This window comes from Myotis yumanensis, unplaced genomic scaffold (genome assembly GCF_028538775.1).
Source record: "Myotis yumanensis isolate MYYU_CA2020_CCGP unplaced genomic scaffold, mMyoYum1.0.hap1 SCAF_8, whole genome shotgun sequence".
Classification (NCBI taxonomy): domain Eukaryota; kingdom Metazoa; phylum Chordata; class Mammalia; order Chiroptera; family Vespertilionidae; genus Myotis; species Myotis yumanensis.
The window spans coordinates 45,579,120-45,606,270 of NW_027223759.1; the positions used below are offsets into that span (position 1 = coordinate 45,579,120).

At 36.9% G+C, this 27,151-nt stretch overlaps 1 protein-coding gene across 3 annotated transcripts in view; it reads right to left on the bottom strand.

Moving 5' to 3' along the window:
• Window positions 1–1,534: 1,534 nt before the first annotated feature.
• The window catches only part of DCAF17 (DDB1 and CUL4 associated factor 17), a 35,889-nt gene continuing 10,272 nt past the window's right edge, over window positions 1,535–27,151 (bottom strand). For 2 of the 3 annotated variants that reach the window (XM_070422770.1, XM_070422769.1), the window contains 12 exons: window positions 25,924–26,060; window positions 24,194–24,272; window positions 23,278–23,367; window positions 20,816–20,920; window positions 20,417–20,522; window positions 18,089–18,231; window positions 14,676–14,785; window positions 11,429–11,516; window positions 10,445–10,528; window positions 7,966–8,121; window positions 7,032–7,177; window positions 1,535–2,488 (listed from right to left, as the gene is read on the bottom strand). In XM_070422770.1, coding sequence (XP_070278871.1) covers window positions 7,040–7,177; window positions 7,966–8,121; window positions 10,445–10,528; window positions 11,429–11,516; window positions 14,676–14,785; window positions 18,089–18,231; window positions 20,417–20,522; window positions 20,816–20,920; window positions 23,278–23,367; window positions 24,194–24,272; window positions 25,924–26,060 — 1,236 coding nt within the window. In that variant the 3' untranslated portion in view covers window positions 1,535–2,488; window positions 7,032–7,039. Of the gene's footprint in view, window positions 2,489–7,031; window positions 7,178–7,965; window positions 8,122–10,410; window positions 10,529–11,428; window positions 11,517–14,675; window positions 14,786–18,088; window positions 18,232–20,416; window positions 20,523–20,815; window positions 20,921–23,277; window positions 23,368–24,193; window positions 24,273–25,923; window positions 26,061–27,151 lie in introns of those variants that run through there. The other variant, XM_070422771.1, reaches the window with a different exon arrangement.

Sequence of the window (27,151 nt, forward strand, 5' to 3'; positions counted from 1 at the left end):
CTGGCCCAGTGCCGCCCACCTTAAGTATGCAAATTAGCCGCCATCTTGTTGCTTCAGGGTGGGGGTCCCCACTGGGGTGCCTGGCTAGTCTAGGTGAGGGGCTGAGGGCCGTTTTCAGGCTGGCGGGCGACTGAAGCTCCAAACCTCTCCTTTTTTTCTTTTTCTTTTTTATTCTGGGATTTATTTAACTTCTACAGTTGTCACAGGAGCTGAGAGCCGCCTTTAGCTCTGAGGCTCGGCTCCAGCTCTGAGATCCCAGCTGGCTGAAAGCAGGTTTCTGGAGTTTGTTTAGCTTCTATAATTGCAACAATGTTTCTTAAACTGCAAGCTCAGAGCCGGCAGCGGCAGGTGGGGAACCTTGGCTTCCTCCATCACTGGAGCAAGCAAGCCTCCTGTTCGCTTCAGCTGCCTGGCTGCCGGCCGCCATCTTGGTTGGCAGTTAATTTGCATATCGCCCTGATTAGCCAATGGGAAGGGTAGCAGAGGTACGGTTAATTACCATGTTTGTCTATTATTAGATAGGATGAACTCTGTGGACTGAGATAAGACAGGGAGAGGCTGGCAACATGCCCAGAGTTCCTCCAAGGTTACAAATCCTAACTTGCTAAATTCTGTTTATGAGGATGAAACCTCTGGCAAAAGGCCCCAACATGTCTGAAAATTATCTGTAAAGGCAGAAAGTCATCTAAATGTAACGTACTTGAAACTATTCATGTATGCCGCAGTACAAATATGATGATAACTTTTATGAATTCATTATTTTTCACACAATGTGAAAAATGGAACTGCAGGAATTGTCTGATTTTAAATATGGTTGGAAATGTGGAGGTCTCAGGTGGGTGTATGCCAAGAATTCAAGGTTGGTTTAACACTAAAAACCAATCAATGTAACTTAAAACATTAACAGTCTGAAATAGAAAAACCACATGATCATCTCAGTAGATATAGAAAAAGAATGCGACAAATTCCAACATCTACATTCAATAAAAACCCAGAAAACTAGGACTAGAAGGGAACTTCCTCAAATTGACAAAGGGCATCTATGATCAACCTACAGAACTGTAACTGTTTAACTGTGCTTTAAATTTGTCTGCAAATGTTCGTAGGAGCTTTATTTGTAGCAGCCAAAAAATGCAAACAACCCAAGTGTACATTATCATACTTAATGGTGAAAGACTAAAAGATTTTCCCTATGTGTTGGGTACCCATATGCAGAAAAACTGGCCAAACTTTGATCCATGCCTTGCACCATATACAAAAATTAACAAAAGTTGATTATAAATCTAAATATAAAACCTAAATTAAATATCTAAAATTAAAAATTGACCATTCCCAAGTGTTGGCAAGGATTTGGGGCAGCTGGAACTCTCATATACTGATGACAGGAATATAAAATGGTACAGCCATTTTGGAAAAACAATTTGGAAACTTTTTAAAAAGTCAAGCATATACCTAATGTATGACCAAGCCATTTCTCTCTTGGTTTTCACTCAACAGAAATAAAGCATATGTCCATACAAATCTGTCTGTAAATGTTTGTAAAAGCTTTATTTGTAGTAGCCAAAAAATGGAAACAACCCAAACGAACATTAACAGGGAAAGGCATTAAATTGTGGTCATATACAAACAATGGAGCGCTACCAAGGAATAAAAAGAAATGAACTATTGGTACATGCAACACAGATGATCTCAAAACAACTATACTGAGTGAAAGAAGCCCCCTGAAAAGTATTTACTATGTGATTCCATTTATATAAAATTCTAGAAAACTCAAACTAACCTAAAGTGACAGACACAGAGCAGTGGTTGCCTTAGAAAGAGGAGAGAGGGGCAGGAGGGAGGGAAAACTCTTTGGGGTAATGGACATGTTTGTTATTTTGATTATAGTGATGTTTACATGTCAAAACTTACCAAATTGTACACTTTAAATATGTTCATTTTATTGTATGTCCATATGCCTCAATAAATCTATACTAATAAAAGGGTAATATGCTAATTAGGCCAGACATCTTCCGGACATCCTTCCTGACAAAGCTGGGGGCATGGCCCTGATCTCAGGTCAGGCCTGGGGACCATATCTGCACACAAATTCCATGCGCCGGGCCTCTAGTTTGTTAATAAAATGTAAAATTTACACATGGAAAATAAACACATGAGAATGTGCTTACCATTAGTTAATAAGGAAAACTAAATTTAAAATCACATTGAGATCCAATATAGTTATTGGGGAAAGGGTACAGCTTGTTTAATATGCTTTCATATTAGAGCAGAAATTTCCCTGATTTAGAAATAACATGAACACAGCCTTTAAAGAAAACAGTCGTATTATTTATTACAATGTTTTACGGAGCCTCTTCTCTGGTGTCATGTCGTCCAGCTCCACCAAGTCATGTGGAACAGTCAGGCGTGTGCCCTTAGGAACCAGGTTTGTTCTCCAATGTTGGTCTTCACGAAAGGAAACAGGGTTCCTTGGTGAGCAATGTATTCCCTGAAAAAGAATAATTCAAGCTGGATTTTGAATTATCTTAACTATTGTCACATAAAAAGAATGTTTTCAATAGCTCCTAATAGGGGGGTAGTGGTTAAAGAAGATAAAGTGGTTGAACGGAGGGAAGGCTGCTAGGCACAAGTAGAAACAATCTAAATCTCAACTAGGAAAGGTTATATACCCACCAAAAACACTAAGATAAAAAGTTAAACAACCACAAATGTTGGAGTAAATGGTCTGGCAGTTTCTTATTAAACTATACATACACCTATTCTGGGACCCAACAATTTCATCCTTAGATGTTTACCTAAAAGGAATAAAGACATACCAGTATGTTCCCCCACAAAAAAATTGTACAAGAATATTCACAACATCTTTATTCATAACTAGAGGCCCGGTGCATGGATTTGTGCACCAGTGGGGGTCCCTTGGCCTGGCTTGCGGGGATTGGGCCGAAACTGGCTGTCTGACATCCCCCAAGGAGTCCCAGATTGTGAGAGGGCGGTTCTCGGGTGACGCACCCCAGAATTGGACTCCCTCCTCTCTAGTTCCAGGTGCGTCACCTGAGAAGCACAGCTGCCAAGTTACCACAGCTCAGCAGCTCCTGCATTGGGCATCTGCCCCTGGTCGTCACTGTGCATCATAGCTACCGGCCAGTCGGCCGGTCGCTTAGGCCTTTAGATATATACACAGTGTTGTTGTTTTTTCAAGTAGAAACAGCCTGGGTGCCCATCAACAGGAAAATGGAAAAAACAAATGGTGATATATTCATGCAAAAGAATACTCAGCAATAAAAGGAATGAACCACTGACACATGCGACTTTAATCTCAAAAACACGCTGAGTGAAAGAAGCATTATGCTTTGCATGATATCATTTATGTAAAATATCAGAACTGGCACATTTACCCTATGAGGCAAAATAACCAGAACAGTAGTTACACCTGGTAGGACGCGGAGTGGATTGCCTGGAAAGGGCCAGGAGGAAACTTCCTGGATGACTGCAATGTTCTGAGTTCTGTAAAGGGTTTGGGTTACACAGGTCTATGCATTTGCAAAAACTCAGCAAATTTATACTTAACATTTGTGTACTTCATTGCATGTAAGTATATATAAAACTAAACAGTATTAAATCGATTTAATGACATGCATGTTGAACTATTAGGGAAAAGTATACCAATGTCTGCAATTTATTTTGAAATAAATCATAAAAGTGGCATGGATAGATAATGTAGAGTGAAAGGTAGAATCCATGTGGTTGGTATTTGGATATTTACCATAAAATTCTGTCAACTTTGCTGTATGTTTGAAAATTTTGATGGGGAAAGCCTTTTAAGAGGTTTGGAGGAAATTTGGCATAAGTTTTTGTCAGCCTAATCTGGGTTTTTCCGATCTCTGCACTTATTCATTGTGGGACCTTGCACAAATTAACTTCTGCAATTGTCATTTTCCTCATTTGTACAATGTAGTTCATACCTCAGATGGTTATTCTGAATGCTGAGACAACTCCTTTTACATGCATCACAATGATGGTAGACAGAAAGCACTCAATAAATATAACTTACAATTTTTTTAAAAGTATGTACAAGACACAAAACAACTGGTGGAAGGATGTGGGGCACCTTAATTTGTTTAAATAAAGCAATATGATTTCCTCACTAGGTAGTTCAAATAACCATAATACGATTTCTTTTGTTTTGTCCCAGAAATGTTTTAGAAAGTCAAAGAAAATAATCTTATTGCATTGATATTGTGAGAATATACAGAACCTTAGATCAAGTAGTGAAATACAGAAATGCACCTCTTATCAGCTTAATATCTGGACTTGCTGAAAGAAGCTACCCTGCTTCACCCAGTCTTGAATTAAACACTCAGAAATGTCACCCCATTATGTTTTATGCCTGGCACTAGCACCTGTTAAGTAGGTGGGCACACAGTGAACGTCTCTAACACATTAAGGTAGAGAGGAGGGTTATGGTGGGGCAGGAGGCTATTAACCGCAACTTCCCTTCACCCCCAAGAGAATAACAGACTCACACCTGGCAGGTGGCAGAATGAGCAACTGTATGCCACTGGGGGGAGCTGGGAAGCCCCTACTTTTCGGGGAAGCTTACTATATTATCTCCAGGTATGTGTGTTATCTGTAAATTTCCATATTCTTTGCTATCTTGTATACCTTTTGCCATCTTTTTATCAACCATCCTGTTACCCATCATGCAGCCCACATTTCCACACAATGTTGTAAGTGCCTCAAACTAAGTAGTAGCAGCTTGTCCTTGTCCTGCAATTGGGCACAGCCCTTCCGTTTGCTACATGGCCCACAGTTCCCTACTGTCTCCCACACGAGGTGCATGTCCTGCCTGGCCGTGTGGCACTTGGATCTTGGTCTGGTTCGATTTGGGCAGCGGTGAGACAGTAGGAGTTTCTTAGTGGTCGGTTCAGATCTAGACTAGAAGCACACACCCATATGCACCGAAACAGGATGGCAGTACCATTTTATGGACCCTTTTAAAAAATGACAGCAATCTCGGTGGTCAGATGCCTTGATGAGTACATGGGATCCTTTCTAGCATTTTATCAAAAGAAGGCAATAACTTAAAGGAGAAGGAGAAACTCAACAAACCTCTTTTGGAAAAAATCTGACAGGATTCAAGTCTTAGGGCATTCTTTTCTGACACTCCTGGAAACAAAGATTAGGTTTCATAACTATATTTGCTTTGAAACCCACACAGCACTGCTTTCTTTCTTTTCTCTGGTATTTTTAATCTACTCCCCCTTTTCCAGATTGAAATGAACTGGGCAGGGACATTTACCTAGTGTCTAATTAGAAGTTTGGGCTATATCCACCACATGGCAACTATTCAACCACTTTGTAATCACATCATGTCTCTAAAATGCTCTGAAAGCTTCAAATATTAAATTAAATAGTTCTATTAAATGTGCATAAAATGAGAATGAATTTTTCAATTAGTGGATATAAAAGTATTCACACTTCATATATGAAGATAGTTTTATCATCTTGCTCCTGAGGTAATCACTTCTGCTCTCCCAAATGGTTGTAATACATAGGATCAGATTCAGAAAGATCATATTTTTAGCCCACATGTAAGTATTTTCCCTTTTTCTAAAATGATACCCATCTTCTTTTCTGTTGCACAAAAGACAGTTTTATGTCTACTCCCTTTATTGCTGTAAGTTTATGGACTCTGCCACTAATTTCCTGACTTTTAGAAGAGCTAATACGTCTCTCTCCTCAGCCCTGTTGATTATAGTAAGGTTGAAATTTCTCTGCAAGCTTCAAGGGCAGAACAGGGCAGAATTTACATCATTCTTAACATGGGTTCAAGCTACAACTGAAGAGTTTTTATGTAAATCATCCAAGCTAAAGTTCCTTATTTTAACCTTAATAGGAATCAGCAATGATTTTTACTGCTATTCCGCCCCCCACCCCTTTTTTTTTACTAGTTATTTTTTTGAGGCCGAATCAGAGAAATGTATGGGACATGTGCACTGCAAGCAACTGGATTTCTCAGACAGGAAGCACACAAAAATACTTTCTCCTTTTACTTAGGTTGCATTTATTTAACATTCTAAAGAATGACTATCTGATTTCAAGGATCATATTTAGATCAATTTTAACAAATAAGAAAAAATACTCATTTCACAAGTAAGATAAAACCAAAAGTTTTTTCTACCTAAGCAGTTAGTTCCCAAGCTACTCCCGGAGCCACCTCTCCTACAGAGAGCAAAACTGGTTGACCCAGAGTAACTTTACCTTTCTGTATCGCCCAAGCAAAACTGGAGGACACACCAACTAGACCGAATGGTGAAATGAGTACAACATTCTTAATAATTAAGAGCTAACAGGCTACATATTAGAAAAAAATTCACTTAAAGTTTGCTTGGAATCTTTTACATTACTCTATGATAGAAACACAAATAATCAATGAGAACATCAAGCCACAAGAATAAAACCATGGAAGAAAAAATAATTAGTACAAATACAAAATACAGATACATATATAAGGTTTTCTTTTTAACTGTGATGACACATCTTTGGTTCAAAAGTATGCTTTCACATTACAGATATCATTTCTCATCCTTAAGCAAGGTATGGTACAGAGGACACAGGATTTCTTTCTATCTTTTGTATCCTTCTTTTTGTCTTTCCCTCCTAGTATTACCAATCAAAATTCCATGCTATCCTTTAAGGGCCACGTTAAACACCTCCTCACCAATGACCTTTCCCCCAAGTATTAAAATTAAGCTGTTCTCAACATTTTATATTTTCAACACCACCTAGCTAAAATCTCTAAAATGCTAGACTTCTTGGGAGAACATTCTAAAAATCCCTTACATAAAATGAAGTTCTCACCACCTTATATGGCAAGAGTTTAAAATAGAGGTCATAGTCATCTGGAGTTAACACAAGATCTTGTGGAGAACTTGCTATGCAAGTAATAAAAAAGGAGGACTAGACACAGTTGTTGGGGTGTTTGGCTAAAAGTCTCATAAGTTACATCTCAAAATTAAAAATTTTCTCACTCTTTTGCTCAACTTCTGTTTGTGGTTTCTTCTTCTTCCCCAGGGTCACACACCATCTGGTAAACATAGCAGCTAAAGACCCTGCTGGGTTTCTGTTCTATGTGTAGGACCAAGTCTCTGTCAAAGTAGACTTCGTGGCTGTATGTCTGCAATGAAAACACAGTCAGATGCAATCTCCCCTTCACTATTTACAATAGAACCATATTGACTACTTGTCCCTAAAATGTCACAGCACCTATGCCAGGCATCTTCAAATACACATTTGGAGGCAAAATAGTTGTCATAAAAGGTTTATTTTTCATTATTTGTGGATATGCAGATTACTTACGAGAAAAGCATGACACAAAATGCTAAGAATGAAAAGAGCCCTGAACTTAGGAGTCTGAACACCCAGATTTTATTGCCAATACTGCAACTGTTTCACCATGTTTTGGTGGGCAAATTGCTAAACCTCTCAGGTTCTCCACTGATAAAACAAGAATTGGATAAAATATTTCTTATAGCTTTTATATTTTATAATACTCAAAAGAATAGACAAATGCTTCTAAGAGTGCCTGGAAACACTACATTCTTAGATATGGTCTCTATTAAATAACTGTGGGGATTCAATACAGTAAACTTTTATTTTTTAAAATATTAACAAACTTTCAAAATGAGAGAAAACCAAGGACTATGATAAGGAAATAGTCAGCACGTCCCGGAAAAAACATAAAGTTTTATCTTTAAGGCCACTGGTAAGGTGACATCCTCTACTCCCTAGGGGAGGCAGTCTTAAGAAGTACTCATTTTGTCCTACATGTAGTCCAGTAACCTCTTTCATGTGGTCATTGGTCTAGGTGAACTTGGACTGACACAGACATAGAAACATCTGTTTCAATAAATGCCACCTATAAAGGGAACCCTTACAACTTTGTATTGCATGAACTCTACTTACCACATCCCATGACTCCACCAGTGGAATGCTTTTAAGTAAAGTTCCATATTCATTACAGTGGAAATCAAGGTGAGCTTTTCCTTCGGCATCTATTTGAGTAACAGCTACCACAGAAAGCAAATCCAATTCATCTTCATAGTCCACAATTTTGAAAGTCTTGGGGAATAGATGGATAAGGCAAAGGAAAAGAAGAACAAATCCAGTTATCCAGTTAGGGTTATCTCTACATTTGTAGTTTAACTATTCTACTACTTATGAAAATAATGCAGAAAAAAGAATGAGTGGGTGGGAACATAGGGAGGAAGGTGTCTCTACTTATATGCCTAGTAAAATACCAGTTTCAAGAGTTTCGGATTTTGACAAACAGAACCAAGTCTATGTACATCTCAGCCAAACTATAACTGAAATTCTCTATTATGAGCAAACCAGAGCTTCTCCAAATTCAAAAGAGATATTCAACTGCTGTCTCTGAATATCTGGTTCACAGAAACAACTAAATATATAGAGCCCAGTTCTGCAACCTGAAGACTGCCCACTGTGCTTGGAAGGTTCTTATGACAGAAAAAAACAAGTCATTTCAAGAAGAATTGATAGCCCATCATATACTATTTAGGATTCTATTTGTCATACTTTTTTTTAAAACCCTTCTTAGTTCCTTAAAGAAAACAAACAAACAAACAACAAAATTGCTGCTTAAACTTGAGGAAGGATATTTAGAATTGAAATTCAACCCACAAAACAGGAGTAGGATAAGAGATATAGGTTAGATTAAAGATGGTAAAGACTCAAGGGAGGAAAACCTAACTCCAGAACCCAGAGAGGAAAACCTGGGACTGCAACAGCCTCGCAGGGAAGCAGATCCATGCCCAGCCATCAGGGATGGACCAGAGAGACATGTCCTGGCAGGCACAGCAAATTTCTCTTAATCACCACATGCAAATCCTCCACTTACATTTGGTCAAACTGCTTGTTAACCCATTTATATTTTCTACCTTTACCACTTATGACACACAAATTTACATAGATTTATTATCTGTGGTTCCTTTTCCTTTACTTTTTTGCACTGATCTAAACTTGGTCAAACTTCAAAGTTTGGGTGTGCTTTTATAGATTTTAATCACAATCCCTTTCAATTTTCCTTTTCCAGGCTAAAAGTTTTTGTTTTCTTATCTCATGATGTAGAGTAGCCCTCTTTGCAACTACCTCCTTCCCTCTTAATTATTCTTGCTACCTTTGGGTAGTTTTGGTATGTCTTTCTTGAATACAGTTTTTTATACAGGATAGGGAGCTTTCTGCTTTGTTCTCAACAGATTTTCTTGGTTCAAAAGAATAAATATATATTATTTACTTTTTGACAATAGCCACATACTGTGCCAACTCCAACCTATTTTTAAAATTTTTCAAAAACTTGCCTTAGAAGGTTGTTCTAATATTTCTACCTAGAAATAGTACACAAATAATATAGTTCTATGGTCTAAATGGATTTAGTATTTATGCATTGGTTTTATATTTGCAACATGGTAACTGTCAGTTGATTTCAAAAGTCCTTCCAATGCCTCTTTAAAAGAAAAGGATAGCCCACTGGTGTGGCTCATTGATTGAGTGTCAACCCATGAATCAAGAGGTCACTGGTTTGATTCCCGGTCAGGGCACATGCCCGGGTTGCAGGCTTAGTCCCAGGTAGGGGCATGCAGGAGGCAGCTGATTGGTGATGTTTCTCTTTCATTGAGAAAATCTATCCCTCTCCCTTCCTCTCTCTCTGAAATCAATAAAAACAATAATTAAAAAAGGATAAAAATGTATTAGCTCAGTGACTAGTAATGTCAAGTTGAGGCCAAAGGCTGAATTGATTTACGACCCCTCTTCCCTGGCCCATGAACATAAACAAACATATCCATGTCTAGTAGGTAAAAAAATAAGGTGAAAGCCATAAAGTCAGAAGGAGAAAACTCAAGACTTTTCTAAGAGATTTCCCTCTAAAGCAGCGATTCTCAACCTGTGGGTCGCGACCCCTTTGGCGGTTGAACGACCCTTTCACAGGGGTCGCCTAAGACCATCCTGCATATCAGATATTTACATTATGATTCATAACAGAAGCAACATTACAGTTATGAAGTAGCAACGAAAATAATTTTATGGTTGGGTTACAACATGAGGGACTGTATTTAAAGGGCAAGAAGGTTGAGAACCACTGCTAAAGTGTCCACATTAACACAACAAAACAATAAGCTAATGGTATTTTCAAGTTATTTCAGTCCTATGAACCTTTCTGCAAATAAAACCTTATGAATAATTCCAATCTGAAAAGAGAGGGTAATGGGAAAGCACTGGTTGAAATAGTGTGCACAGTCTTACCGACTAAGCCTGCATGGAGCTCGCCCCCAATCTCTACCCCAGGGTCCCTGTTGGCCAAAATAATTTAAAACCCATAGGGCAAGTACATACTAGTTTGGTTTGTTGTCTCTGGCTAGAGTAATACCTCTTGTTCTGGGTCATCATCCAGAAGATTAAATTTTTTTTTAACCACCCGTCCAGATGCAGTAACAGTGGGTAAGTTTTCATTCTATCAGATGGAGAGAGAAAAAAGATGTGACAAGTCCTAGTATATGCAGCTAATAACAAAATTAATTAGCAAATGTGGTAAAACTAACCAACCCTTCTCCAACATCCATAATTCCTTCCTCAACTAATAAAATTCTGAATCAGCTTTTTGATCCTCCATTTAATAAAAATACTTGTTACTGTAAAGTTTTTAATGGATAAAACACTAAAATAGGCAAAAATAAATACGAAGGTTACAGATTCGCTACTTCACTTGCCCTTCAGACTCTGCTTTAGTATATAGTACAGCAAATAGAGTGGATCTGCTTTTGGAAATTTCCCTCTTTATGATTTCCTTCATATTCTTAATTTGCATGCTAAAGGAAAAGAACCAGCTGGAGTCAAAGCAATGAATTAAACCCAAAGGTTGATAACTCATCAATAAAAACTTAAAGAGAAACCCAGAAAGGAAATAGAAATAAGCAAAAAATACTCAATACAGTCCTGGCTGGTTCGGTTCAGCAGATAGAGGGTCAGACTATGGATTGAAGGGTCCCGGATTCGATTCTGGTCAAGGGCACATGCCCAGTTTGCAGGCTCCATCCCCAGTAGGGGGCGTGCAGGAGGCAGCTGATCAATGATTCTCTCTCATCATTGATGTTTCTCTCTCTCTCTCTACCTCTCCCTTCCTCTCTGAAATCAATAAAAATATATTTTAAAAAATACTCAATATAATCAATTCTCTCCAGATCTCCTATGTACATGGGGTTAAGACCAGCTAGCCACATAGACAAAGTGAACAGACTTTTATAAACTTGTGCTGTTCTTGTCAGTCATGCTAAAGGGCAAACACATCTGCACTATTCTATTCCTATATAGAAAGACAGTGATATACACAGGTTTTAAAGTACTCCTGACTTACTTTGTTCTCTCTGTTGGCCAATATGACAAAATCTTCAGAGATCTGATGCTGGCCACTATTATTTTCTATTTCATTTAGCTTTAAAACTCTGAAAAGAGAAAAAAGGATTCTAAGAACCTAAGACTTCAACTCACCATCAAAATGCCAAAGTTGAACTAGTGAAACTCAACAAATGAAAATTATAGTAACAACACTGAGTTCTCCTCTCCTTCTGATTAGTCTGAAATATTAACGTCCATTTATTTACATGTCCATAAATTCTTTCAAATTCAGGTATCTTGTTAAACAGAAAAATGTAGGAATGATGACAAGTGCTACTGAGGTAGGTAATGAAGTAGCATGCTCAGGCTTCAGCCATCTTCCAAACTGGCTTAATGAAAGTTACTTTAAAAAAAACCTCATCTCTGGCATCCTGCAACAGGTCTTTAACGTTTTGACTTTAACAATGGCATTATAGTACAGGCATACCTCGTTTTATTGCTCTTCGCAGATGTTGCATTTTTTTTTTTTTTTTTTTTTTTTTACAAACTGAAGGCAAGACCCTCCACCAGCAAAAAGATTAAGGCTCACTTTATTGCAATACTTGCTTTATTGCTGTCATCTGGAACCGAACATGCAATATTTCTGAGGTATGCCTGTAGATAATTTGCATTTTTATTTCTGAAGATAAAATGAGATATCAATGAACAACACTTGAAGTTAATTATAAGACAGACTGGATTATCAACCATGCTTGAACTAAGAGTTTTCATGAAAGAGTAATATTTAAGAACTGCAAATGACTCAATACTTTTCTTTTTTTCTTAAGATTATATTTAAAGATTTGGGTTTTCTGAGTGGTTTCCTTGGATCAAGGGAAAATAAAATAATTTGCTCACCACCCACACAAACCTGTTCACAGCACTAACAGGCTACAAAAGCACAATGTTTTCAAAGCTGAAAGTCTCAAGTGCAGGCAAAGAGAACAGCAGGGAGAAGCAGCTACTGTGGCCAGGAAGAGCCAGAGGCCTTAGAGTTTGCCAGATATAAAGAAATCAGATAAATTTTAAATTACCCAATTAGCTATCTTAATTAGTGCGGATATTGTATAGTGCCTATCTATTAAAACCTGGCAAAAGGCCACATACTCTCTGTGGACTTTATTTTCTTTCTTTCTTTTTTAAAAAATATATTTTATTGATTTTTTACAGAGAGAAAGGGAGAGGGATAGAGAGTTAGAAACATTGATGAGAGCGAAACATCGATCAGCTGCCTCTTGCACACCCCCCACTGGGGATGTGCCTGCAACCAAGGTACATGCCCTTGACCGGAATCGAACCGGGACCCTTCAGTCCGCAGGCCGACGCTCTATCCGCTGAGCCACACGGATTAGAGCAGGACTTTATTTTCTTAAACTCAAACTGCCCTAACTGGTTTGGCTCAGTGGATAGAGCATCAGCCTGTGGACTGAGGGGTCCCAGGTTCGATTCCGGTCAAGGGCATGTACCTTGGTTGCGGGCACATCCCCAGTAGGGGGTGTGCAGGAGGCAGCTGATCGATGTTTCTCTCTCATTGATGTTTCTACCTCTTTATCCCTCTCCCTTCCTCTCTGTAAAAAATCAATAAAATATATTTTTAAAAAAACAACTCAAACTAATATTAAGAGATGGGTGGTAACAAACATTAAAAGTAAGGTTTACAAAAGCTGAGCCAGTTTTTATAACTTTTTGTAAAAGTTCACAACCGTATTTCATTAAGATCAGTCATCCTCCTTATACTCAGTCCAGAGAAGTAGACGAATTAACGTGGAGAAGACACTCCCTTCTTACTCACGAACACTCACTGAGCACCTTAGTCTGGGCTAAGCACTGTGTTCAGTGCTAGGATTAGAGGAGTCAGAAAAACAGACTCTTTCCCTGTATTTATGGAGCTCATGATTCCAAGTCTAGATATTTAAACAGATGTTCACACAAATAATTAGTTAAAATTGCTCTGAGTGCTACAGAGGAAGATTACATAGCTGGTGCAATGAAAAGAAGACGAGGAGCTAATCTAACAAAGGTTTCCGGAAAGGACTCTGTGGAAAAGGGACATTTAAACTCAGGCATTAAATATGAACAGATATTAGGTAGAAGAATAGCTCAGGGAAGGAGACTCCAAACAGAGGGAACAGGTCCCCGCCTTTCTGAAAAGAGGATGACTGAAGTAAACTGAGTCAGAGGAGGGTCTTTCAGACCATGCCAAGAGCAACAAGAAGCCATAACAAGGTTGAAGCAGAATTCACATGGTCAGGTTTTTGTGTTTGTTAATGTTTCTAAAAATCACTCTTAGCTGCTGAGAAGAAAACAGACTTAAAAAATGCAAAAATGGATTTTTGGAGCCCTGTAAGTACACTATTAAATTACTATGGTCCAGGCCAGTGATGGTCTGGCCAAGATGATGACAGTGGCCAAGGGAAGAAAGTGGCAGATTGAAGAAATATTTAGTAGCAAAATAAACTGCACTGACAGAGAGAGAGAGAGAGAGAGAGAGAGAGAGAGAGAGAAGACGTGAATGTTTAAGTATATGTACCCTGATGAAAGACAAGGTCAGAAAAGTGCCAAGAATGATTCCAGATTTCTAACATGATCTTATGTGAGAGATTTGGGCTAGAATAACATTTTTGGAATTTTGTATACACGATCTTTGAAGCCAAGGGAATATAGAATTCTGGAGAGAGAAAAAAAAGAGTGAGAAGACCAAGTCCTGAGGACTTCTAACAAAGTTTGAGTAGAGGAGCATGACGTATACTGAGAAGGGCAGATCACAGAGAGGGGGACACATTTAGGAGAACTGTGTCAGAGAAGCCAAATGAAGAGGGTTTCAAGGAAGGAGAGGACAACTCTTGGAAGATGTGGGTTAACAAGGTTTACTTCAAATGATCTGCTACCTCTCCTATGGCAAGGCTGTTATTTAGAACAAAGAAAAATCATCTTTGTTCTCATTAATCCTGGAGAACTAAGACCTGATGAGGATGAGCCAATCTGCCATCTTCTTTACTTTTATATCATCCATCGAAGAACTTACTCCAAGATAATATTTATAAACAGTAATGATGAGGCTGAGGGAATAGCCAGGTTTTCCAGATGTCCGTCTCTGAGGAAGCACTCTATAGGCAGCTAATTATTTCCATAATTTGCTCAGCAATTAGCTAGTACAAAAATAGAGATCCCAGTAAATGCTACCAAAAGCTACTTTTAATTTTAAAATAACTAATGAAAATACTCACTTGACCTGATTTGGGCCAACATGTATTATTCTTCCAGAAGCATCGGGATGAAAATAGATCCAGTCAGATTCCAGAGAACAACATTCCATTTCTTGGATCCCATTTTTAGCCTGAAGTTGGGAAAAAATATTGAGACTAAAGATTAAAAGAAAGGAATTTTTTTCTTTCTTTCAAATCTAAGAGCAGTGACAGATCAGTAAGTCAAAGGTACAGGGAAGAGAAAATATTAACCAGTTGAACTGGGATGTGTATAAGGGCTGAATTAGGACACTCAAACTTGAGAAATCTAAAACATTTATATTCAGGAATCTCATAGATTTACCCTGTGCCAAATATTATACCTCACAAAAAATCTCTTAGTTACCGTATCTCAGGCACACCCAATTTGTGTCAGCATCAGATGTTTTACATTCATTATTTCATTTGATCTTACAACATTCAAAGCATATTTTGTTATCTCCACTTTATGGGAGAGAAAACAAAGAGTATAAATCATTTTCTCAATGTTTAGCATCTACTAAACAGCAGATATGACTCCAAAGTCCATGGACTTTCCATTCTATAACCTTGCCATAATTATGCTCATGCGGTCCCCTCCCTTCCCCATCCCTAACAAACCGTCACTCAGAAGAGTGGATACATGAAAATAAACACGTAACCAAACCTAAAATCTCAGGTCATATGATCTCCTTGGATAAGCCAGATATTAAACTTCAATGCTGAGGAAATGGTCTAATACTGCTTAGCCTTTAAGACCGTGGAGACATTTATTTCACAGCAATCTATTTAGACATTAAAATCACCTCCATGATATGTTATCACATATGCACATATATGTGTTTTGCTTTATACACAAAAGCACTGGGAACCATTATCAGCATGAATACTAGTACATTAACTTCACTAGCTTTATCTAAGTCACTTAAATTCTTTAATTTCTCCAATTTAAAATAAAATAATACCATCTTTCCTATTTGACACTCATGAAAGTTTGTGAAATATTAGTGAATTTATTCCAGTAGCATATATTGACAGCATGCTATGTTTTAGGTGTCACACTAGGCGTTTGTACTTGACGTGACGTGAACGTACAGTAATCCTTGCCATCAAGAAGCCCATAATCAAGAGGGGAGGCAGAGAATAATAAGGCAGCGTAAAAAAACAAAGTGATCAAGCATTCAACCCAGGTGAGCAGAATTTCAGGAAGAAAAAAGCTTAAACAAACTTCCAGGATGAGCAGAAAATGACTAGAAAGAAGAGAGCAAATTCAAAAGCACAGAAGTATTCACCTACCTAGCGTGTATGTGCATGAACATGAGAAGCAACCAAAATTAAATTAAGGAAAACAGTGTCCAGCCATGAGACAGGAGCAGGAGGCTGGGGCTATGTCAAAGTGCTTTACATGCCATGCTTTTCTAAAAATTTGAATTGAACACATTTTATGTATCAAGTTAGAGAATGAGTTTTAATTTTCCAGAATTTAATAAATATCCTCATAAGAATGATATTATTACATCTTATAAAAATATCAATGCAGTTAAGCATCTTGGATGCAACCACTGAAATTAATGTGTCTATGATGGCATTAGCGCCAGATGCTCCTTCAATATAAAATATGTACATACTGTACATATCTTTCTTTAGGAGATTATTCTCTTTATTATAATATCTATAACACACAAAAGAAACATTATCCCTCTGTATTAAACACTATGCAGTATTACAAACTTTGTAGTGTTTATTTGTTCAAATGCTAGATTTCATTTATTTATTTATTTATTTCAAATGCTAGATTTTAAAGCACAGTTTAATAGAAGGCTCTGACACATGTACTGAATTCTTCAGTTTGGATGCATATGTGCTTTGGGATTATCTACTCTTCCGACTGACAGGTGGAAGGTAATGGGCATATGCATCATTATGTCACTGCAATAAAGCTGTCTAGCAAAAGGATTGAAACTTTCCCTGGATTTGGCAATTATTTATGAATATATTAAAATACAGATGTGACTAAAATCTGTATTTTAATATATAATCTTAATCAATTATTACAGAAGGAGAGCCCATGCCAGACATGCTGAATATGGATATTGAAAGCCATTTTACACACACGAAAGAATATGTATTATCAGTTCTTATGTAAGAAGAGTATGTACTCAATATCCACAATGTGAACTGTGTAAGGCTGGGCTGGAAGAAAAAGTTAAGCAAAAAAGAGATACGCGAGGTCCTGTCAGCTGAAGGATGTCCTCTGCTTGGGAGGTGAACAATCAAACCAGATTTGTCATGGCAGGAAACAGCCCCTCAAGAGTGCATCGCAAAAGAGGGTATCACTGGGCGGGGCCAACAGGAGCTGTTCTATGAGGTACGTAAATGAAAAACAGAGGGAACCATAATCCTGCAAAAAGAAAACCAGAAGACACTGTACATAGTGTTCCCTGCTGGCCACAACATCAAGGGAAATAGATAAATGAACCCAAGACTGTGCTGATCTTCAGCATGGTAAAAGGTGACCCGTACTCTAAAAGGCTCTGGGTCCAACAGCACCTGAGCAAGATCCTGAAAGACATGGGTGGAATAAGCTGAGTCTGCCTCAGAAAAGTTCATTTGATTTATCAAGAGGTTCCAGAAATAAACAAAACTAAACCAGAAATACAAAACAAATATGGAATGTACACTCATTCTTTTGCACTTACCTCAATCACTATACTTAACAGACAGCATCTAATTTATCTACATATTTGTGTGTGTTTTTGAGAGTGTAAGCAACTTGAGGAAATGTGTCCCAGCCATGTCTGGCACACAGTTTGCCCTCAATGATACTTATTAATTGATAAATCAATGCCTAAAATCACTTTTTAAATGAAGAAAAATAGATTTAATGGATAGAAATTTCTTTTGTCTTACCATGTACCATTTCTTCCTATTTTGCCATAAATAAGTTAAGAATAGCCTGCCTATTTTGCCATAAATAATTCAAGAAAGGTCAGAGCGTTTCATGGCTTACATTGTGAACACTAGAATTTTACCTGGTTCTGTTCTGGAAAGCAAAAAACCATGAAAAAGCAGAGCCAACAACACATTCCACCAGCAATTTCAGAGGCAGCCGGAACATATTTCATTGATTCCTACCATGAAGCTTTCAGAGATGATTTGCATGGGTTCCCCTGCTGGGAGATTGGTAAGAAAAAACACCTAAGTAATCTCTGCTACCCTAAGAATTTTCAAATGTTAATGTTTTTAAATTCCAGGTAGGACACACAAGCTTTTGCTGTATTCTTTGTAATCCTCAGTACTACACAAATTAATACAAACAAAAAGTAACTCAGGAACGTGAACTTATTAGAGAAGCAGAGAAAAAAGAATTTCTGATACGAATTTACTACTAAAAGGTCTGATCACTCATGATTTACCAAGGAGTTGTCTTTAAGGGCACAAATATGGAAAACTCCCTTCTGTTTCTTCTTATTAGGTGTGATGATGTAGTGCCAAGGGTGGCCTCCAATCTGAAAGGCATTCTCCAGGGAGGACACCTCAAAGAGCGGTGGTGGTGTGTCTGTAGACATGGGCAAAAGGAATTTATTAGCTTTCTCTGTTCTGGTAGCTTTGCAACATTCATTAACTGAGTTCAACTTTTCTTTGCATGCATCATCTATGAGTTTCCATTAATGAAAAATCACTGTGTTCAAGAAAATAAAAAACATCAGGAAACAGGCTTATTGCTAAGAAAAGAGAAAGCTGGTAGAAAACAAATGTTAGGCTATGAGTCAACCCCTAGACATCTGTTTTCGGGGTAAGTGTGACCTGTAGTTGAGTGGAGATAAAAGTGGGCTGAAGGTGCTTATGATGGAAAAATGACAAAGTACAGCCAATAAAAGCAGCTGCCATTTACTACGACGCATCTGCCGTGTACAAGGCTGGGTTAGATACTATTTCCAACTCTCATAACAATCCTGCAAGATAATTAGGTCTAATAATTCCTTCAATGTGAGGAAGACATCTTCCATAATCTAGACTAACAGGTTAAACTTACCAAACTTTACAAGAGCAGTCCTGCTTAGGATTTCCAGCGTGGAAGTGATGTTAGTCACAGTGAATGTAAGCAGTTAGGATAGGCCCTGTCACGATGGAAGCTTTATTAAAGGATAGCCAGTACTACTATATTATTATTAGACAAGTTAACTTTAAGGGAGTTTAGGTACATCTAGTTAGTCACTGGCTTTTGGAAATTGACATCATATGAGAAATAAAAGCATACCTCGTTTTATTGCGTGTTGCTTTATGGTGCTTCATAGGTGCTGCATTTTTTATAAACTGAAGGCAAGAACCTCCACCAGCAAAAGATTCTGACTCACTTTACTGTGATACTTGCTTTGATATGGTGGTCTGCAACTGAACTCACAGTATCTCTCAGGGATGCCCATATCTGTTGGTGTTTCTTAGTCGTCTTCAATGACAATTAATTTTAGGTAGAGGTAACGGATTTATTCTTACAGAAATACATAAGCAGAAGGCACAGCATCTTTAGAAGATCAGAATTCCTTTTGGGCAGCCTGTGAAGCACCACATGGTCTGTTTGAGCAAGTGGCTCATCTATGATTCCTTTGTTTAGCCTTTTACTTGAGAGTTTAATCTTTGGTTTATGAGGCCACCACTGTCAGTAAAGAGGCTTATCATGTTATTATAGAAATGTGTGCTTTATTAGGCCTCTTCATAAGCACAATTTACTACTATACATAGGTGACAGTTATTGCCATATGGGAGAACTATGAGGGTTTAAATTTTCTCTATTTCATTTAATTTCATTTTCTATTTTTTCTGTAGTAAAAATAAACTGCTTTGCCTGGCCGATGTGGCTCAGTGGTTAAGCATCGACCTATGAACCAAGAGGTCAGGGTTTGATTCCCGGTCAGGGCACATGTCTGGGTTGCAGGTTCAATCCCCAGTGTGGGCCGTGCAGGAGACAGCCGATTAATGATTCTCTCTCACCATTGATGTTTCTGTCTTTCTCTCCCTTTCCCTTCCTCTCTGAAATCAATACAAAAAATAAATATTATTTTTAAGTTTACTCATGTGATTTTAATATCTCTTTCCAAATATTAAATCACATCCTTATATTCCCAAGATTAATTCTGGTCAGTCATAGTTTATTTCTTTTAACATACACTGCTGAATCTGAGTAATATTTAATTTCTTTTTTATTAAACTGCTGAATTTGATAAGCTGGTTAAATAGAGAACATTTTTATTATATTTATAGAATTTAATATAATTTAATTTTTTGTGCTTTCTCAACCATTAAGTATATTAGGGGGTTCTCTCTGTGTCTAAGCTCTATATTCAGATAGAATGGCAATTATATTTTCCTTGGAAAATACCTTTCTTAGAAGTAGGGAAAATTGTAGAATTGCAAAATAGTAAGTGAAGTGGGGGCAAAGATAGTAACATTTGCTGCAACTCATCATTTTGCAGATAAGGAAATCCAGACTAGAGAGGTTAAGTGACTTGCCAAAGGTCATTGATCTCTGGCCAAGCAAGGCTCAGCATCTCCAAGCCTTCAGTTCAATCAATGAATGATAGATTTTTCTTGACATGTATTCAATAGCAAGGAGCATGCTGTATAAGAGTAAAATGAATTGAGTTTGTAATTAAATTATAAGAAAAACATTTGGGTGATTACAATTAATAATTTACATGACTACTTATTTTTAAAGGTGAAAAAATACTATATAGTAGCCATACCTGTGAGTTTAATATTACAAGGAATGCCAAAAGGAGCCTCTCCCACAGTTCCAGCAGTCCCACCCCATCTGCATGCACACCCTAAGTCAAGTTTCTGTTGCATGAACTAAAAACAAAACAAAACAAAAATGGTGTCTTTAGCACCTACTTATTGCTGTCTGGAGAGAGAAAAATTCAAATTCACATGTATATGACAGAAAATGTCTTTATTTATTCAGGGTCTTTATGTTTATCTTCCCACCCCTCTATTAAAGGTTATTTTGTCTTTCTGCATTTCCTGAATTTTTGTAGAGTAGAAATTTACACAAGTGTCTTACTTTAAAAGCATCTCATTAAAAACACCATACTTCAGTCCAAACCTCAAGTTAATTATAATAGGCAAAATCCAGTTTTCTCTACCTGTTCAGTGATGGCTTGGAAGCTATAGAGTCTGACCAGTCCTGAGCCGTACATCACAATCAGTATTCCATGAGATAAGGTAGCATCTGTAACGTTCCCGAAAATCTGAGGGGAAAGGTAGATATCACCTGAGAAAAGACCAGAAGGCCAATCCTCTGAGTGTTCACAGTGGTTTATGCATTTGCTTAATGTTCAGGCTACCACTACAATACTGCTGCCTCACATCATAAGATAATTATAACTTAGAAACTTGAAATTAAGGTGTTATTAGGGGTGAGTGGTAAGCCACTGGAATCTCACACTGAAGCACTAATGGGAGATGCAGTAGCATTCATCTGCTTCATCTATTTGCTTCAGTTTTGTCAATATCTTTTAATGACAAATTGTATCCCTCATGGATATAGCTTTACATGAATCCATCTAATTCTAAATAAATATTTACTCTACCATGCATAGCCTGCCAGGGACCTGTTCTTTGTACTAAAATGTTATTTATAAAGAGACTTAATTTTTTTAGCTAATTGGAGGGGGAGAGATTGGATCTAAAAAGTAATTCTAATAAGAAACAGCCAGCTCCAGATCTTTATCATTACCTTGTTCTTTAAATCTTTGATAGTGTTTAATTTTTTAGTCATGTAAAAACCAAACAAGTTAAAGACTAACCACCTATTATTAATTAATAATAATTAATTATTATGAATCTAATAATTCAAGTAAGACTTTGGTTCATTGCTCCCTTTCTGTTTCTGTGCAGTGGACTTGGTCATGATTCTCCATAGAAGTTCTGATGAAGAACTTGATCCTATGCTTATTTTAATATTTAACAAAAGCCAACATAGACAAATATTTAGAGCAATAAAAGAATAGAAATTAAGTGAAAATGGGTTTCTATTTCTACTCAAGACAAGTTACTTAGTAAAGATTTACTACCCCAATAAATAGCTTAAAGTACATTCCAGTCTGGACCCTGGGTAGCCTGATCATGCATGATAAGTGAAAGATATACTTCAATTCCAAGTCAGCATATTGAAACCATATTCCTCAAATGATAATCTTAGCCATATGAGAATAAATAGAAACAATTTATGACTTCATTACGTGTTCATTCCTGCTGTAGACTGTAATTAGAATAGACAATTAATCTACAAGCACAAGGAGGACAATTATGTTCATGAGTTGTGTGTTTTGGTTATCTCTTAGAAGGTAAATTATAGTTTGCTTTGATCTTGACTAGCTCATGACTTTTTTTTCACTGACCCTGGGTCCCCACTATGTTTGCGTAATACAAACATAGTTTCAGTTATTGAGTGCTATAATAAAATAGTCACTCTATCTTAAAATTCGGTTTGTAATTTGGAGTCAAATTTAGTTTAAAATTCCAGTTCCTCCACTTATTGCCTGCTTAACTTCCTACTTGAATACATTATGTTATAATGTCATAAAATGCTCAAAGTGCCTGATACAAAACAATTAATAAAATAATTATTATTCTTCAGCCTTTATGCAATTTAGTATATTATGCTTATATAATATAAACTTTTAAAAAATACATTCATCTTGTTTGCTAATGATTACTAGTGGACTGTCAAGATCTGTTCTCTATAATACTTTAGGTGCTTAATTAGAGACTAGTAGAAAAGGCCCTAACTGGTTTGGCTCAGTAGCTAGAACATCGGCCTGTGGACTGAAGGGTCCTGGGTTCAATTCCAGTCAAGGGCATGTACCTCGCTTGCAGGTTCAATCCCTGGCCCTGGTTGGGGCACAGGAGGCAACCAATGGATGTGTCTCTCTCACATCAATGATTCTTTCTCTCTGTCTCTCCCTTTCCCTTCCACTCTCTCTAATAATCAATGGAAAAAATATCCTCGGGTGAGGATTAACAACAACAAAAAGACTAGTAGAAGAGACCAACAAATAACTATTCACTTAGAATAAGTAACAATTTCTTAAAAGAAAGTGGGAGGCTATTGATTCTTTTACCCAAAGGAAATTTGTCCTTCTCTCCTCCCATATAACCACCCACAAACCAATAAGAACGGCAATAACAATAAAACATAAAACTTAATGAGTTGGAAATGTACATATTTAATTATAAGACTTGTTTATATATCATAAGTTTTAGATCTATACTTTGCAATTAAAATGAGGCTTTTTGTTACAGCTTTTCACCTTTATTTAATGATAATTTTAACAAACCTGGGAATAGTCCTCTGGAAAAATACCTTACTCATTTCATAATTTTATAAAATAGTGGTTTGTTAATGACCACTATTCAACACTATCCACATGAGAGACACAAAAGCATGCAGAAAGATGAAGGAATGATTAGGCTCTCTTCCCATGTTAAATGTTCTCATATATTTTGAAATAAAATAAACTAGGTCAGCAAGTTTTTTATAGTCAGAGGAACATTTCTAATCACACCTACTAAACAAATAATTAAATCAGAAATGAGCACTTACCTTTTTGTTGATCTCCAGAATCCCTATGAGTGAAAAAGGTAGAACATGGAACACTGCAAGGTACAGCAAAACAGGCTGTGGAAGGCCTGCCTAAAAGGAAAGACTGAAATTACAGGCAGCTCTCAAGGGTATTTCAGAAGCACTGTTTCCTGAGCTGAGAACATCCAACTGTCCTAGCATGCAGTTATAGATGGTTTCACGAATGGAAAACACCCATCTGTCTACACTAGAGTTATTTAAACAGAGATTCATACATGTTCAAAATATGTCCATTAAAATGTTCACCCTTCAGTCACACATATGCACATATACACAAAACTTATAAAAGTAAATATAAAACTAAACATTTCTTAGCAACAAAATATAGTTTATATTCTATACAAAAACATTTTATATACTGTAAAACAAAACACATATTACATATTGTATAATATATCCCTATATTATATTATAAATTATACATTTATGTTCATATAAAATAAATTAATACATTATATTTTAATGTAATATTAACAATTAATATTGTAAATTGGAATTCAAACAATAAAGAGCCTAATTGAAAGACACATGGTTATCATGGTTATATAATTTAAAAGCAGTGTTACTCTGACTTATCTACCGTAATGAAATGAGAAAAGAGTATCGACAATAAAAGCTTGAGTGATTTCTCTGCTTGAAGAGGATGGCTTCCTTACTTTGAAGAACAAGATCCAGTCAATTTCTTTCTACCATGGAATGTAAAATAGTCCGTACTAGCCCACAGTGGTTTAAAGGGAATTTCTGAAATTTGTGGTAAACAACTTGTATAGCATGGTTCAGAAGACAAAGATCATTAGTTCTTTTACGACAAATCAGCAGACAAATCCCTATGGAAAAAACAAATTCTTCATTTTATGGAATGTTTAAAGATGTCTACCTGCCGGGTCAATGCTGAGCCTTTGTTCTGAGCTGACTTGACTGCAATGACTTCTTGAGGAGTGTCCCAGCTCAAGTATCTTTTAAAAGAATGAAGCAAAGTTTATTCATTTGGGGGTGGGAGGAGGCTTCCTTATACTTAAATCAAAATATAATATATATTTTATGTCAAATTTTTAAAAAATGTTTTATTGATTTTTATTTTATTTTTTAAAATATATTTTTATTGATTTTAGAGAGGAAGGGAAAGGGAGAGAAAGAGAGAAATGAGAGAGAGATAGAAACATCAATGATGAGAGAGAATCATTGATCGGCTGCCTCCTGCACACCCCACACTGGGGATCAAGGCTGCAACCTGAGCATGTGCCCTGACAGGGAATCGAACCATGACCTCCTGATTTATAGGTCGACGTTCAACTACTGAGCCATGCTGTCTGGGCTGTTTTTATTGATTTTTAGAAAGAGAGGAAGGGAGTGGGATAGAGAGAGAGAAATATCAATGAGAGAAACATCATCGATCAGCTGCCTCCTGCACTTCCCCACCCCCCGCCCCCCTTACTGGGGATTAAGCCTGCAACCCAGGCATGTGCCCTGACTGGGAACCGAACTGGTGACCTCTTGGTTCATGGGCTGACCCACTGATCCACACCAGCCAGTCATATGTCAAGTTTTTTAATTATTTAAATTATAAAAGCAAAGCAATTTATTTTAAAAACAAATAGCTAAAAGAATTCCCTCCCAATCCTTATATGAAAATATTCTTATAAAATATATAACTTTAATCCTTCTGAGTTTTGATAAAAATTGTGTGATCTAACAGTATTCAAACTTAGAAAACAAAAACCATTTTATATAAAGTATAAAAATATTACTTTCACGTTTTGAATGCATATACTTCAAAATTGACATCTAGTTTATAAAACTAGTTGTTAAAATAACAGTTCTTAGATTGTACTGGGTGGGTAATTTAACTGAAACAGACTAGCCTTCAGGACAATCTACCATAAAGTGCATCTTACATATAGAATACTATTTGTAGACTAGAGGCCCGTTGCATGAAACTTGCAGCAGCACCGGCTTCCTACAGAAGGTCATCAGGAAGGTCGCCTGGTCTAATTAGCATACAGTGGGGCCTTGACTTACGAGTTTAATTCGTTCTGTGACGGAGCTCGTAACTCAAATTACTCGTATGTCAAATCAAAAAGTGAACGAGTGAGACACGTGATGCTGGGCTGATGTTGTGGCGTTCACTGTGACGTTCGCTGTGCCAACTAGCGGTGGGGTATCTGAAGCTGGCTCGTAACCCGAATTTTAGCTCGCAACTCAAAGCAAAAAATCAGCCGAGACGGCTCGTATCTCGAAAAACTCAGTCGGGACACTCGTAAGTCAAGGCCCCACTGTATTACGCTTTTATTATTATAGATGGAAAACACAAGACTTTTTAAAAGTTTATCTGCCAACTACTACAGGTTAGCTACTGATAAGGATACAAAAAAACATTATAAAGGGTCTCTATCCTCAGAACTTCAAATTTAGTCATGAGGAGAGAAAAAAAGAATAGATTTATAAATTGAGATCCAGATATGCAATGGAAAACTAAAACACACACATGCGTGCGTGCACACACGCATATGTGCGTGCACACACACACAAAACTTACTTTGAGTTTCCTGGGCCACAATTCTCAAATTTTTATAATAAAATCTTGAATAATAAAGTCACAAATAATACCTGAATTTGCAATATGAAGCAAGATATATTTTCTCAAGGACTCTTCCCGTACTTGCTGATATACGAAGTAGCCAGTTATGGGCTGTCAGTGCTATGAGTGAGGATTTATAATCTGATGGATTGGGCAGCATTTCACCCTAAAAAAATGAGATGGAAAAGTAAAACTACTTGGCCATGAACAATCTGCAGTACTCAATGCCCAAAGAAAATAGCTAAGCATTAAAGAAATAGTCAAATAAGTATATCAAAGAAATAATAGTAAATGCTCAAATACACAAATAAAGAATTAAGACAAAGAAAAATAAGGTTGTGGGTAATTGTTTTCCTTTTCTTTTTTATTTTTTGTGGGTTTTTTTAAAAATCACATTTATTGGGGTGACATTGATAAATAAAATGAGAGGTTTCAGGAATACAGTTTGTGATTATTTTCATCATTAAGTTATTAAGTGAGTCTATTCATATAAGCACTAAAACAGTACGTGAAATAACATATTATTATTATTTATCATTAAGTATTCAACAAATGTTAACCAATCTTTACAATAGTAGTAGGAGTATTACTAATGCTGCTGCTGTGATAACAACAATAACAAGTTCTTAAGACCATGTAGAATAGCATAGCAATTAAGAGTCATCATTAGAATAGATATTTCTAAGACTTATTTTCCTTTTGACAGAAGTCAAAAGGGCAAATTATCCCATTATTCACTGTGGCTCCATTCTAGCTCAGGATGAAAAGTTATAATCCAGAATCAAGGCAGCCCAATGAGAACAGAAGATGGGCCTGGTTTAAAGATATCCTACGTCACCAAGGAATTACACCCCCAACAGGAAGAGGATAGCTGCCTGGTGCACCTGCCGCTGCAGAGCTACCACCAGGTGGAAGTCTAAGACAGGAAGACAAAGAAAGCAAAAGGTTCTATTTGATTTGTGGAATAAAAAGGAAGTTCTAAGAGGAGAGTTACAAATAAGGAAGTTAAAATTAACCTAGTATTTGCTTAGGCAGTAAGTGAACAGAGAAAAATGAAGGCATCGTTATTTTATACATGCTCTCAAAAGTTTGTCTTCCCTTTCAAATGTTAGAAAAAGAAATGAGATACTTTTAAAATCAATTTTTTATTATATGGTGTGTTATATAAGTATCATCTAATGGAGATTTTAAAGTTTTTAAAAATGTAGTATTTATACCTTGCCTATTTAAAAAAAAAAGAATATGAAGGAGCATATA